The sequence below is a fragment of the Oncorhynchus masou genome, chromosome 29 (assembly GCF_036934945.1).
Source record: "Oncorhynchus masou masou isolate Uvic2021 chromosome 29, UVic_Omas_1.1, whole genome shotgun sequence".
Taxonomy (NCBI): Eukaryota; Metazoa; Chordata; class Actinopteri; order Salmoniformes; family Salmonidae; genus Oncorhynchus; species Oncorhynchus masou.
Window position 1 is genome coordinate 20,842,286 of NC_088240.1, and position 15,267 is coordinate 20,857,552.

General features: G+C 43.7%; 1 protein-coding gene across 5 annotated transcripts in view; it reads left to right on the forward strand.

Moving 5' to 3' along the window:
• Positions 1-15,267, forward strand: part of LOC135519158 (mannosyl-oligosaccharide 1,2-alpha-mannosidase IB) — a 126,425-nt gene that overhangs the window by 60,793 nt on the left and 50,365 nt on the right. For 4 of the 5 annotated variants that reach the window (XM_064944236.1, XM_064944238.1, XM_064944237.1 and 1 more), the window contains one exon: positions 9,307-9,425. In XM_064944236.1, coding sequence (XP_064800308.1) covers positions 9,307-9,425 — 119 coding nt within the window. Of the gene's footprint in view, positions 1-2,817; positions 2,970-6,567; positions 6,756-9,306; positions 9,426-15,267 lie in introns of those variants that run through there. The other variant, XM_064944240.1, reaches the window with a different exon arrangement.

Below are 15,267 nucleotides of genomic sequence, written 5' to 3' on the forward strand. Positions count from 1 at the left end.
CTCATCTCTCCTCAATATTTATAAGCTCATTACAATATTCCCATTCCCATTAGCCCCCCTGTCAGAGCTCTGATAACATCTCCAATTACACACATACTCTTCTGCTGGTTGTCGAACTGTGCTCCCCGGGTGGCTAATATCCTCCTAATGAACAGTCATTTCCTTGTTGGACGACCATGTTGGTGAGAGAGCGAGGGAGCTTGTCGTTGCTCTTGTGGGAAATGATATAGCAGTGGCGACGTTAGTCTTAAAGCTTCCCAGGCCAGCTGTGTTGTGGGATCACTGGGATGGATGCTTTAACTGTGGTAGTGGATGAATCCTGAGTGGGGAGGGATGATGTGGTGGTGATGACTTTATAATGACAGCTGGAGGGGCCAGAGACACTGATTTCAGCTTGAGGGAGTGTGGGAGAAAGAGAGATTAGTAAAGAGAGATGAGGCTCAGCCTGGTGAGTCAGGTTAGTCAGCCTGTATCTCGTTTTCTCTAACTGCTGAGAAACTCCCCAGTCAATACACTCTGAAATGAGCGAACACCTCCAATAAGCCAGCACAACATCTCTAGTCTCCAGTGTTGGTTTGTTTGCATATTTGTGTTTGTGATATTTCTTATCAATCTATATGCATTAGTGCAGCAGTGCACAGCAGTGAGTACTGTGCCAGTAGTAAACACCTCTCTGTTTGGCACGTATGTCTGTACCGTACAGTGTGTTTCTAGGGGTGTGTGTTACATGGGCACTATCCTTGGTGTAGTCTAAATCCTCCTGGCCCTCAGAGAGGATGTTTATGGAGGAATTGTTGCATGTCGCCCTGATTTAATAACCAGTTGCTTTATAGTATTTATTTATTTCTCTCAGTGCTGAAGTTGAGGTTGGCCTGGACCTGCTAGCAGCGTTAGAGACCCGGTTAGATGAGAGAATGCATCCAAACTGGCCCACTAGTCCCTATATAGCGCACTACTGGTTTGCCCAATGGGCTCTGGTCAAAAGAGTACACTATATAGGGGCTAGGGAACAATTGCAGAGACTGAAGCTAGCTCCGGGTCCCTCCCAACAGGATGTTGTCACATTTCCCTCTCAGCTGCTCCAACTCTCCCCTTTTCCCATATTCCCAGCGTTACACTCCGATTCAACTTTTAACAGGCAGGCTGGTGCCAAATTGGACGGCAGCCAGGAAAGCAAACTGATTTTTCCTCTTCTGAGTCTGTTCGGAATGTGTATAAGCCCCTCAAACACGAGGAAAAAGGGATAAGGATAAAGTTAGAACTCTTTTGAACAATCCACTTTAATGACAGCCTAAAAAGGAGCACAAAATGAGCTCCCCTTTTGTTTGACAAAACATCATCTTTATGACAAGAGAAACTGTTCATCGGAGTAACGCTATTGAATGGGCCACTCAGGAGCCAGTTCCTTAACTCTGCAGCTCTAGAGTCGTTAACATCTTCTTTAAATATTAATATTTGTACTAATGACTGGAAGGGGGAACGCTTAATAATGGTACAGGACGTCACGTTGGGAAGACCCATCATGCAGAGTGAGACCGTTGGGAGGAGGAAGGAAGAACATCTGCTGCTCACCACAGTGTAGGTGTCTCTAAAACAAGGCCTTGCTCACATTCACTGCTCCAGAATTTCATCAAAGTGCTATAGCTCAGTAAATATTCATCAGGCCGTATATAGTGACTGGCAGGTCCCACAGCACACAGCCCACAGCCTCATCACACAGTCCCTCTGGAGATGGGCCATGGTAGGGAGCGGAAGATTGAGAGGGAGAGATGGAGGAGAGAGAAATATGGAAAGATGGAGAAATTGAGAAGAGACAAGCTCAAAATTTCACCGTAGAAATCAAAAAGCCTAGCTGTTTTAGGCAGGTGCCAACCGAGTTAGGAAGGGGGAGCACCTCTCCTTTGTAATGAAAGGAATGTTGGTAGGTTGGAGATAAATGTTCTCCTCAATTCTGAGTGGTTGCATCTTCTGCAGGTTTAGTTATCACCCAGGCTAGAAGCCTACGCTGAGAGACTGGATGTGAGAATGGATGTTCTCCGGGTGTGAAAAGTCTGTCAGCAGCTGCGCACATGCACACTTCCATTCTCACACACACACACACACACACACACACACACACACACACACACACACACACACACACACACACACACACACACACACACACACACACACACACACACACACACACACGTGCACACACACACGTGCACACACATAGTTTAAATCAAGAATCTCAGCCCACACACTTCATTGAGTTCAGGGTTAACCCCAGTGCGTATAAGTACTAGGTTCATCTGAAAAAAGATAAAAGCGTGTCAGAAATCCTTTTCCCATTTTACTGTGTCTAGAGTTTTGGTGCCTACAGCCCTACATGGATGTATAAGAAGTATTGCCAACTCAAAGTTGGCAACAGGCGAAACCAAGATGAAACTTCAAACAGGAAATGAGCAAAAATTTTGAAGCTCTGTTTTCCAATGTCTCCTTATATGGCTGTGAATGCGACAGGAATGAGCCCACAATTTCTGCCGTTTCCCCAAGGTGTCTGCAGCATTGTGACGTATTTGTAGGCATATCATTGGAAGATTGACCATAAGAAACCACATTTACCAGGTGTCCGCCCGGTGTCCTGCGCCGAAATTGGTGCGCAAACCTCAGCTGCAAGTATTTTTCCATGTGATTAAGAGAAGAAAGCAGGCTTCCACGAACGATATATCAATGAAGAGATAAGCGAAAAACACCTTGAGGATTGATTCTAAACAACGTTTGCCATGTTTCAGTCGATATTATGGAGTTAATTTGGAAAAAAGTTCAGCGTTTTGGTGACTGAATTTTCGGTTTGTTTTGGTAGCCAAAAGTGATGTACAAAACGGAGCATTTTTCTCCTACACAAAGGATCTTTCAGGAAAAACTGAACATTTGCTATCTAACTGAGTCTCCTCATTGAAAACATCCAAAGTTCTTCAAAGGTAAATGATTTTATTTGAATGCTTTTCTTGTTTTTGTGAAAATGTTGCTGGCTGAATTCTAGGCTTATAGCTATGCTAGCTATCAATACTCTTACACAAATGCTTGTTTAGCTATGGTTGAAAAGCATATTTTGAAAATCTGAGATGACAGTGTTGTTAACAAAAGGCTAAGCTTGTGAGCAAATATATTTATTTAATTTCATTTGCGATTTTCATGAATAGTTAACGTTGCGTTATGCTAATGAGCTTGAGGCTATAAATAGGATCCGGGATTGCTCGACGCAAGAAGTTAACATCCCCTCAGGCTTAGGGCAGGACCAGGTGCCCATTATTTTGGCTACCATGGCTATGCCCCCATCCACAGGGCATGAGTGGTCACCAAAGGATTTGATGTGCATGAAAATTATTTAAACCATACGTCATGGCTGTCTCAGATCTCAACTCAATTGAACACTTGTGGGAGGTTTTGGAGCGGTGCCTTTTACACCACCAACAAAAAAACACAATTATGGAATTTCTTGTTGAAGAATGGTGTTGCATCCCTCCAATAGAGTTCCAGACACTTGTAGAATCTTTGCCCAGGCCCATTGAAGCTCTTTTGGCTCATGGTGGCCAAACGCCTTAAGACACTTTATGTTGGTGTTTCCTTTATTTTTTGCAGTTACCTGTATATTATTTCCAACAGTCCCTGGTACGGCTATTTGATACAGCACACTAGAGATTTACCCTGGTTTCCCCTTCTCAAACTCCTTGATCTCAATTTTTGACACAGATGGATTGGTGTACTCAGATTGTGTGATTAGTTTACACTGCCTAAATACCTGCATACCGCTGGTGTTTGAAGGATCTGGTAGACCTTTGTTTTCTTCAGCTATGCTGCTGTACCGAATGCACAGAAGTCTCCACACACAGTTCTTGTCGGATGACTTTGTGTATTCCAACTTCCAAGAAACGTTGCTGCTCTTGCCCTTCAGCCATAGAAGTAATTTGTTGAAAGTTTACACAATATATGTTAATCTGTGAGGGGCCTGGTACACTTAAAATAACACATTGGATATTACATAGGCTTCTGTAGAGAGATGGAGTGCACAAAAAAACAGCCAGAAGGCAGTTTGTTCCCTTGGTTAGCGGTTCAAAGCCCACATGATCTCTGCAATAGTCATGCACATTAGTCATGTTATAGTTCTTCCTCTTTTAAAAATATCAAATGAGAGAATGCAAGAAGAACTTTCGGCAAGAAAGAAGTTATCAGATGACTTATCCCATGTAATCTCCAATGTAATGTTCTCAGACCTAAGGCTGGAGTTACACAAAGCAACATTCACACCATTTTTGTTGTAGTTGTGGGTTGCTAGTGAGATCTAAATCAGCTTTGCTGTTACATGAAGCAACTCAAACACAATTAAAATTGTATGCAACAGCCAATCAAATTGAAGCTGCTTCTATGGTATTGTGTGAGAATTCTAAACTCACGCCATGTCATCTGCTGCATTACATCGCGATTTCACAAATTATTGATTTAGACAAAATGCTGGCTGTACAATTTAGCTAGCTAGACAAATTGAAATTGGCAACACTTTGATCAAGCTCGCTAGATACTTTTGGTCATGAAGTGTATGTGGACACTTGCTCGTCGAACATCTTATTCCAAAATCATGGGCATTAATGTGGAGTTGGTCCTCCCCTTTGCTGCTATAACAGCCTCCACTCTTCTGGGAAGGCTTTCCACTAGATGTTGGAATATTGCTGGGTGGACTTGCTTCCATTCAGCCCCAAGCATTCGTGAGGTTGGGCACTGATGTTGGGCTATTGAAAGGCTTGCAGTAGGTGTTCCAATTCATCCCAAAGGTATTCGATGGGGTTGAGGTCAGGGCTCTGTGCAGGCCAGTCAAGATCTTCCACACCGATCTCGACAAACGAATTCTGTATGGACCTCGCTTTGTGCACGGGGTCAGAATCATCTAGAATGTCATTGTATGCTATAGCGTTAAGATTTCCCTTCACTGGAACTTAAGGGCCTAGGCTTGTGTGCGGCTACTCGGCCATGAAAACCCAATTTCATGAAGCTCCCAACGAACAGCTCTTGTGCTGACGTTGCTTCCAGAGGCATTTTGGAACTCTGTAGTGAGTGTTGCAACTGAGGACAGACGATTTTACATGCTACGTGCTTCAGCACTCGGCGGTCCCATTCTGTGAGCTTGTGTGGCCCTACTACTTCGCGGCTGAGCTATTGCTGTTTCTAGACGTTACACTTCACAATAACAGCACTTACAGTTGACCGGGGCAGCTCTAGCAGGGCAGAAATTTGACAAACTGACTTATTGGAAAGGTGGCATTCTATGACGGTGCCACTTTGACAGTCACTGAGCTCTTCAGTAAGGCCATTCCACTGCCCATGTTTATTTATGGAGATTGTATGTCTGTGTGCTCGGTTTTATACCTAACAGCAACAGGTGTGGCTGAAACAGCCTAATTCACTAATTTGAACGGGTGTCCATATACTTTTGTGTCTATATATAGTGTAGCTAGCAATGAGCTAACGAGTTTGCTAGCTGGCGCAGCACATGTTGAACAATTTTTGTTTAAACGGGTCAGAGAGAGGTCTGGGTTCACTTCAGAAATGTTATAAATTGACTTCCAAACCATGTACCAGCCCTGATTCCAGTATTTCTTTATACAGTGCTAGTTTGGGTAATGTCTCTACTGTCCACCTTGAACACGGTTTCCACAGCACTGACAGCTGTTTTGTTGACATGACAACTTCCCAAATCTTTGAATGGATCATGTGACAAAAGCATTAGTTTTGATTGGCTGTTGCTTGCAACTAGTTACACAAAGTTGAAAAGTTTCAATTGGATGCAATCAAGTTTATTAGTTGCGGGGTGTTTCATGGAGCAATCGAGAAGCAACTGTGTTCCAAGCAACTAAAATTGCGTGCAAGTTGCGTTGTAACTGCAGCTTAAGGCATCCAGCAGGCATCCTCTTGTCATTGTTGATATCTTGACTCTCTAGTTAACCTTAACAGTAAATAATAGACAATCAGAAAAAAACGTTGTAAATTCTCCTTAGGACTCTCAGCTTCACTGAGAAGGCAGAGCGCTGAATGTCATCTCAAACACAGTGGCAAGCAAGACTCCGATCAAGCCATCTGTGTTAACAGACCCAGTGTGTTCTGTTTACAATCTCTGGTGTTGTAGTCCTGTGGAGCTAACAGCAAACCCTTTGGGAAGAGAGATGACTTACAGCTTTAATCCAGTCATTAGTATATAACCAGTTGTGTTCTTAGTGGGAGGGAGCCTGAATTGTTTCTGGCTTGGCCAGCGTCTTGGTGGTGATGGTGTGTCGCTGACAGAAACCCCCCAGTCAATCTGTGCATGTAGGGTCATGTCCTCAGTGAAAGGCCCAGTCAGAGATGCTCATAGGAGCCGGCTAATGGACAGATGGTCCTTTGTAGCTCAGGTTGTAGAGCTTAGCGGTTGTAACGCCAGGGTAGTGGGTTCGATTCCCAGAACCACCCATATGTCAAATTTATGCACACATGACTATGTCGCTTTTGGTAAAAGTGTCTGCTAAATGACATATTGTTATTATACTGTAGATGCTGCAGCAGCAGATGTTCCAGTGCAGAGCCAGTCATTTGGTGGTGGGCGGAAGGAGCAGAGCGTGGTCTGAGTCGGCCATGAGGAGATTGGCTTCCCTTACTCCACACTGATCATTAAGCCAGACCCACATGCTGTTTACTCAGGAGGAACAGAGAGGGTGAGCTGTTGGAGGGATGCAAGAGAGGTGAGAGGAAGGGGTTAGGGAGAATGCAAAATGTGTAGAGGGGAGCGTCAAAGAGCAGAGTGGGAGAGATTGCTAGATATAGGAGGCTGAGAGGAGGCTTTGGAATGGACTCGGTCTCAGCTTCAGCGCAGTAGCTGTCTGGTTCTCCCTCAAACTCCCTCTACACTGGGCCCAGGGTCTGGTCTGGTCTGAGTGGAGCTCTTCCTCCCCCTCCATTTCCCCCCCTCACACAGACATGCACACACACGCCAGAGAAAATGAGTGAATAATGAAACATCACGTTCCGTGCCATGTGTGGATTTATACTGGAGCGCTAGAAAATCTGTCACCCAATGAAATTGGCAGAGGAGAGGGTAGGGAGGAAGAAAGTAGCTGTTATGATTATTCCCCAAATAAACCTTATCCAGGACAATTTGTATCAGATTTACAATGTCTGGCATCTTTAAATACTTCCAGGTATAAATGCCAATCCAGCTTTCCTGGGCTCATTGCGACTCCTTGTGGCAGGCCGGGCGCCTGCAAGCTGACCTCTGTTGTCAGGTAAATGGTGTTTCCTCCGACACATTGGTGCAGCTGGCTTCTGGGTTAATAAGCGGGCGGGTGTTAAGAATGGCGGTTTGGCGGGTCATGTTTCTGGGGACGCATGACTCAACCTTCGCCTCCCTAGACCGTTGTGGAGTTGCAGCGATGAGACAAGATCGAAATTGGGGGGGAAAGGGCTGTGAGTCTGTTCTGCTTCCAGGAGGGCCAATCTGTCCAGATCGCAGGCAGGCCAGAGTCTCAGCCTCAGCCAGCCAGCCCGGTGGGTGTATTTTTAGAGTGATTTAGGACTGCTGTCAGTAGTGATAACACTGCAGCTCCAGCAGAACTACAGCCTGGCTGGTTCTCTCCTCATTAGGGTTCACCAGCAAAGCCACATACACAGTTAACAGCATGTATTAAAGGTGCAGTGAAATACTTGTTGCAGTGAAATGCATGCAGAGATGTAGGTATAGTACTAGAAATGTATCAAAAAGAGCAACAGTATTACAGCTGTACCATCAAACTGAGCTGCAGTATTAAGATGTAGTATTAAACTAAGGCCGCTTCAGCGGTATTAAACAGAACTCCAGTGATAGAGCTTTGCTGTTAGTTAAAGTGAATTATAATGACCCACACTCACCACCCTGGGCAGACTGCATCACTCCCTTGGCCTGTGGTCACATTGAGGGAGGGGAGGAGTGTGAGTGGTTTGGCTGTCAGTTGTGTTTTAATGAAGATCCCTGCTAGCCGTAATGGCGTCTCTCTCGCTCTCTCCATTGAAGGTGAGCTAGTGATTACCCTAGACTCCAGAGAGGAGAGGGCTGCTATTCCTCTCACTCATTCAGCCTTCACAGTGACAGGGGTAGGTGGGTCGTAGTGGTAATTGTAAAGTCATGGTGCATCCTAGAGATTTATAAACCATAGGCAACCCAATTTGAAGATGGCGATACTCTGATCATTGGCTGATCGCTCCTTAATGTCCATGCTAAAATGGGATCCAAAGTCACGCCCGCTGTAGTGGCACAGCACCTCCTACTTTTAGGGGGACAACACCTTAAGGGGACATTATACAACAAACCAGGAGTGTTCCCTGACCAAGTGACCTGACAAGGAAAAAGTCTTGGCCCAGGAGTTCTCCCCAAAGAATGTATGAGGGGCGCTGCGACACTATTTAAAACATTTCTATGTTAACATTTAAGGCCAGGCACCACACCCTAATACAGTGGTTCCCAAACTGTGGGGCACGCCCCTGTACTCTTGAAAGTTGTTGTAGTAGAATGCACAAGGGGCAATTTCGGAATTGGGTAGTGCATCATGAGTTTTCCTCTTGTCATGTCAGTCATTGCATACCTTAGAACTTCATAATGTTTTTTTAGCTAGGTTCTTTTGCCCATAGAATTTGTTGTAATGTTTGAGTCACTCAAATATCACATGAATACACATTAGACAAGGCAAAATGTATACAATGGCAAGACAATTAGCTTTAAAACTGCAACATTTTCTCTCTGCCAACAGTTTGTCATGAACAGTGCTTGTGCCCATATAAATAGACATGGGGAGCGCGGGATGTTCCCCAATGCTGGAAGTGGAGCGCAGGATATTCCCCAATGCTGGAAGGGAGGCCTGAAAGTTGGGAACTCTGCCCTAATATTTTTTTTGCACTAGATTGCAGGAACTGGGTGAGAACTGCCACGTTCCAGGCCTCCTACTTTTACAGGACTCTGCAGCAACACCTTGATAAAAAATCCTGGGGAGAACCCTGTGTGGGTTTCATTCATTTGACATGGGCCACACATACTGTGTGTATCAGGGTTCGGGTCAATTCCATTTAAATTCCAGTCAACTCAGAAAATTATCGAAATTCTACATTTTCCTTATTGATAAGAATTGGAATTTCAATGTTCTACCTGAATTGACTGGAATTTAAATGGAATTGACCCCTAACCCTGATATATATGGTAATAAGGACCTTTGGTTGCATTATTTATTGTTACATGAGACCCTAACCCTGTGTATGTCCTCTGTCCAGGTAATTCCCAGATGGGGGCCACCATAGTAGACGCCTTAGACAGCCTGTACATGATGGGACTTCACGACGAGTTCAAGGACGGACAAGAGTGGATAGAGCAGAACCTGGACTTCAGCGTGGTGAGTAGAGCACAAAACCTTTGTTTCTGTACTTCAGTAGTGAAAACTCTCTACTTTGCCACCTTCTGGCTTGTAGTCTTCAGTGCCATATAAGCATGTGGTAGAACCTTCAGAGAACCTAGAACCAACAACAACAACTTGCTTGATGCCACTTATACCTTATTCAGATCCCTCTATCAACCACACAGACGGGGCTCTAGAGAGCACGCCAAGCTACGGACAGAGGGCTCTGGTTTTTAGTCCCTGTCCAGTAGTGAAGCCTTTTGAGACATGAGGAAAGGAGCGTCTAGTGTTGCTGTGATGGAGGGAGAACTGGACACGCTGGTCGGAGTCATGGAAATGATGTGGGCAGGGAAAGTGATTCAGACCACATAAAGGGCAAATGGACTGCAATCAGTACACCCCTGACTGAGACACCTGTCTGTTTCTCTGCCATCTCCCCCTCTGTCTTGATTCTCTGTTTTACCCCTCTCGCTCTCTCTCAGGCTAGGGTTATTAAAGCCCTGCATATGTAATGACAGCACAGGTGGGGTGTGAATGTTTGACAGGCTGACACTGTGGAATGTAATTAACCTCTGGACAGCTCTGGGGTAGAGGGAGAGAAGGAAAAGGAAGATTGTGGAAGATGGAGAGATGGGAGATGGATGAGAAAAAGAGAGGGAGGATGTTACTGATCTATGTTTACATCAGGGATGGGCAACTGGCGGCTCGTGGGCCCCCCTTTTGAAGGCCCTCGGATTAACCCCAGTTGGTCTCAATTTACTGTTGCACGTTAGAATAGTATATTACACAAGGTGTTATTTATAAATGTGTCCGCACGCATGACTGCCTCATGCCGCTTTGGATTAAAGCATCTGCTAAATGGCATATACAGTGCATTTGGAAAGTATTCAAAGTAAGTATTTTACAGCCTTACTCTAAAATAGATTAAATTGTTTTTCCCCCCTCATTAATCTACACACAATACCTTATAATGACAAAGCAAAAACAGGTTTTTAGACATTTTTGCAAGTTTATAATACATTTAAAAAAACTGATAACATTTACATAAGTATTCAGACCCTTACTCAGTACTTTGTTGAAGAACCTTTGACAGTGATTACAGCCTCGAGATTGGGGTTTGAGACGACAACCGTGGCACACCTCTATTTGTGGAGTTTCTCCCAGTCTTGTCTGCAGATCCTCTCAAGCTCTGTTAGGTTGGATGGGGGGGCGTCACTGCACAGATATTTTCAGGTCTCTCCAGAGATGGTAGATCGGGTTCAAGTCCGGGCTCTGGCAGGACCACTTAAGGACTTTCAGAGACTTTTTCCGAAGCCACTCCTGCATTGTTGGCTGTGTACTTAGGGTCGTTGTCCTGTTGGGAGGTGATCCTTCGCCCCAGTCTAATGTTCTGACCCCTCTGGAGCAGAGTTTCATCAAGGATCTCTGTGTACTTGGCTCCGTAAATCTTTCCCTCGATCCTTCCATAGTCTCCCAGTCCCTGCCGCTGAAAAATATCCACACAGCATGATGCTGTCACCACCATGCTTCACCGTAGGGATGGTGCCAGGTTTCGTCCAGACGTGACGCTTGACATTCAGGGCAAATAGTTCAATCTTGGTTTCATCAGGCCAGAGAATCTAGATTTTTTTTTCTGTGGAAATGTATATAGACAGGTCTGTGCCTTTCCAAATCATGTCCACTGGTGTACTACAATCAAGTTGTAGAAAAATCTCAAGACTGATCAATGGAAACAGGATGCACCTGAGCTCAATTTCGAGTCTCATAGCAAAAGGTCTGAATACTTGTAAATAAGGTATTTCTGTATTTTTTTTAATATGCAAACATTTCTAAACCTTTTTTTGCTTTGTCATTATGGGCTATTGTGTGTAGATTGATGAATTTGTAATATATTTTAGAATAAGGCTGTAATGTAACAAAGTGGAATAAGTCAAGGGGTCTGAATACTTTACGAATGCACTGTATATTATATTGTTATTAGTATTATTGACACTGCGGCAGCAGAAGTTCCAGTGCAGAGCCAGATAAGTTGAGTCATTTGGTGGTAGGCCTGGGAGTCTGGAGCAGAGCGTGGTCTGAGTTAGCCACGGAGGGGATTGGCTGCCCGGACATCTCACTGATCATTAAGCCAGACCCTTACTCTGTTTACCCAGGAGAAACCGAGAAGGTGAGATATAGAAGGCATGCAAGAGAGGGGGGTGAGGGAGAATGAAAAATATGCAGATTGGAGAGGCAAAGAGGAGAGGGAGAGATTGCTTGAGAGAGGAGAGCAGAGGCTGAGAGGAGGCGCTGGCTGGCTGTCTGTCTGGCTGTCTGTCTGGTTCTCGCTTATAAACTCCCTCACCAGACCACAAAGGGCCAATGGACGACAATCAGTACATCCCTGACTGAGACACATGTCTGTTTCTCTGCCTGAGCATCTCCCCCTCTGTCTTGATTTTCTGTTTTACCAGTCTCTCTCCCTCAACCTCGCTCACTCAGGCTAGGGTTATTAAAGCCCTGCAGAGTTAATGACAGCACAGGCGGTGTGTGTTTATGACAGGCTGACCCTGTGGAATGTAATTTACCTCTGAACTGCTCCGGTCAGCTCTGAGGGAGAGGGATAGAAGGACAAAATGTGTGTGTATATATATTTTATTTTATTTTACCTTTATTTTACTAGGCATGTCAGTTAAGAACAAATTCTTATTTTCAATGACGGCCTAGGAACAGTGGGTTAACTGCCTGTTCAGGGGCAGAACGACAGATTTGTACCTTGTCAGCTCGGGGGTTTGAACTTGCAACCTTTCTGTTACTAGTCTAACGCTCTAACCACTAGGCTACCCTATACACACACACACTACCGTTCAAAAGTTTGGGGTCATTTAGAAATGTCCTTGGTTTTTAAAGAAAAGCAACAAAAAAAGTCCATTAAAATAACAACTTGATCAGAAATACAGTGTAGACCTTGTTAACTTCTTGGTGACGGGGCCAGTATTGAGTAGCTTGGATGAATAAGGTGCCCAGAGTAAACTACCTGCTACTCTGTCCCAGATGCTAATATATGCATATTATTAGTAGTATTGGATAGAAAACACTAAAGTTTCTAAAACTGTTTGTATGATGTCTGTGAGTATAACAGAACTCATATGGCAGGTGAAAACCTGAGACAAATCCAACCAGGAAGTGAGAAATCTGAGGTTTGTTGTTTCCTTTAAGTGATTGCCAATCCAATATGCTGTGTCTATGGGGGCAGATTGCACTTTCCCAAGGCTTCCAGAAGATGTCAACAGTCTTTAGAATGATGTTTGAGGCTTCTATTGTGGAAGGGGGTCAAATAAGAGCTGTTTCAACAAATGGACTAGGCTGTGGCCAATCAGTTGTTTACTGCGCGGTCACGCCGTGCTTTCCGGTTGGAATATTTTTGAAGATTTATTATAAAAAGTCCCCAAGGATTGATTGTAAACATCGTTTGACATGTTTCTACAAACTGTAATGGAACTCTTTTGACTTTTCGTCTGGATTTTGCGCTCTCGCACTGTGCCTTTGGAATAGTGAACCAAACGCGCAAACAAAATAGAGGTATTTGGACATAAATATGGACGTATTCGAACAAAATGAACATTTCTTGAGGGAGTCCTGGGAGTACATTCCCCACGAAGATCAGCAAAGGCAAGTGACGATTTATAATGCTATTTATGACTTTTTTTGCATCCACAATTTGATGGGTAACTGTATGGCTTGATTTTGTGACTGAACGCTGTTCTTGGATTATTTTGCTTTTGCTGTAAAGCTTTTTTGAAATCTGACACAGCGGTTGCATTAAAACAAGTTGATCTATAATTCCATGTAAAAGATATCTTTCATCAAAGTTTATGATGAGTGTTTATGTTATTTATGTGGCTCTCTGCAATTTCTCCAGATGTTTTGGAGGCATTTCTGAACAATGGTGCCAATGTAAACTGAGGTTTTTGGATATAAATATGAACTTGATCGAACAAAACATATATGTATTGTGTAACATTGAGTCCTGGGAGTGTCATCTGATGAAGATCGTCAAAGGTTAGTGATTAATTTGATCTATATTTCTGCTTTTTGTGACACCTCTCTTTGGTTGGAAAATGGCTGAATGCTTTCTGTGACTAGTTGCTAACCTAACATAATGATATGTTCTCCTGTCGCCGAAAAGCCCTTTTGAAATCGGACACTGTGGTTGGATTAACGAGAAGTGTATCTTCAAAATGGTGTAAACTACTTGTATAGTTGAGGAATTTTAATTATGAGATTTCTGTTTTCTGTTTTTTTGAATTTGGCTCCCTGCAATTTCCCTGGCTGTTGGCGAGGTGGGATGCTAGCGTCCCGAACGATCCCAGAGAGGTTAATGTTGTAAATGACTATTGTAGCTGGAAATGGCTGGTTTTTAATGGAAGTTTACATACACTTAGGTTGTAGTCATTTAAATTTGTTTTTAAACCACTCCACAAATTTCCAACAATTGTTTACAGATTATTTCACTGTATCACAATTCCAGTGGGTCAGAAGTTTACGTACACTAAGATGACTGTGCCTTCAAACAGTTTGGAAAATTCCAGAAAATTGTGATGGCTTTAGAAGCTTCTGATTGGCTCAAATGATGTCAATTAGCCTATCGGAGGTGTACCTGTGGATGTATTTGTAGACCTCCACAAGTCTGGTTCATCCTTAGGCGCAATTTCCAAATGCCTGAAGGTACCACATTCATCTGTACAAACAATTGTACGCAAGTATAAACACACACGTTCTGTCTCCTAAAGATGAACGAACTTTGGTGCGAAAAGTGCAAATCAATCCCAGAACAACAGCAAAGGACCTTGTGAAGATGCTGGAGGAAACCGGTTCAAAAGTATATATATCCAGAGTGAAACAAGTCATATATCGAAATAACCTGAAAGGCTGCTCAGCAAGGAAGAAGCCACTGCTCCAAAACGCCATAACAAAGCCAGCATATGCACATGGGGACAAAGATCATAATTTTTGGAGAACTGTCCTCTGGTCTGACGAAACAAAAATAGAACTGTTTGGCCATAATGGCCATTGTTATGTTTGGAGGAAAAAGGGGGAGACTTACAAGCCGAAGAACACCATCCCAACCTTGAAGCACGGGAGTGGCAGCGTCATGTTGTGTGGGTGCTCTGCTACAGGAGGGACTGGTGCACTTCACAAAATAGATGGCGTAATGAGGGAAGAAAATTATGTGGATATGTTGAGGCAACATCTCAAGACATCAGTCAGGAAGTTAAAGCTTGGTCGCAAATGGGTCTTCCAAATGGACAATGACCCCAAGCATACTTCCAAAGTTGTGGCAAAATGGCTTAAGGACAACAAAGTCAAGGTATTGGAGTGGCCATCACAAAGCCCTGACGTCAATCCTATAGAAGATTTGTGGGCAGAACTGAAAAAGTGTTTGCCAGCAAGGAGGCCTACAAACCTGACTCAGTTACACCAGCTCTGTCAGGAGGAATGGGCCAAAATTCACCCAACTTATTGTGGGAAGCTTGTGGAAGGCTACCCAAAACTGTTCACCCAAGTTAAACAATTTAAAGGCTATGCTACCAAATACCAATTAAGTGTGTAAACTTCTGACCCACTGGGAATGTGATGAAAGAAATAACAGCTGAAATAAATCAAATGATCTCTACTATTATTCTGACATTTCACATACTTAAAATAAAGTGATGATCCTAACTGACCTAAAACAGGTCATTTTTACTAGGATTAAATGTCAGGATTGTGAAAAACTGAGTTGAAATGTATTTGGCTAAGGTGTATGTAAACTTCCTACTTCAACTCTAGGTGTACTGAGGCCCATTATCAGCAACCA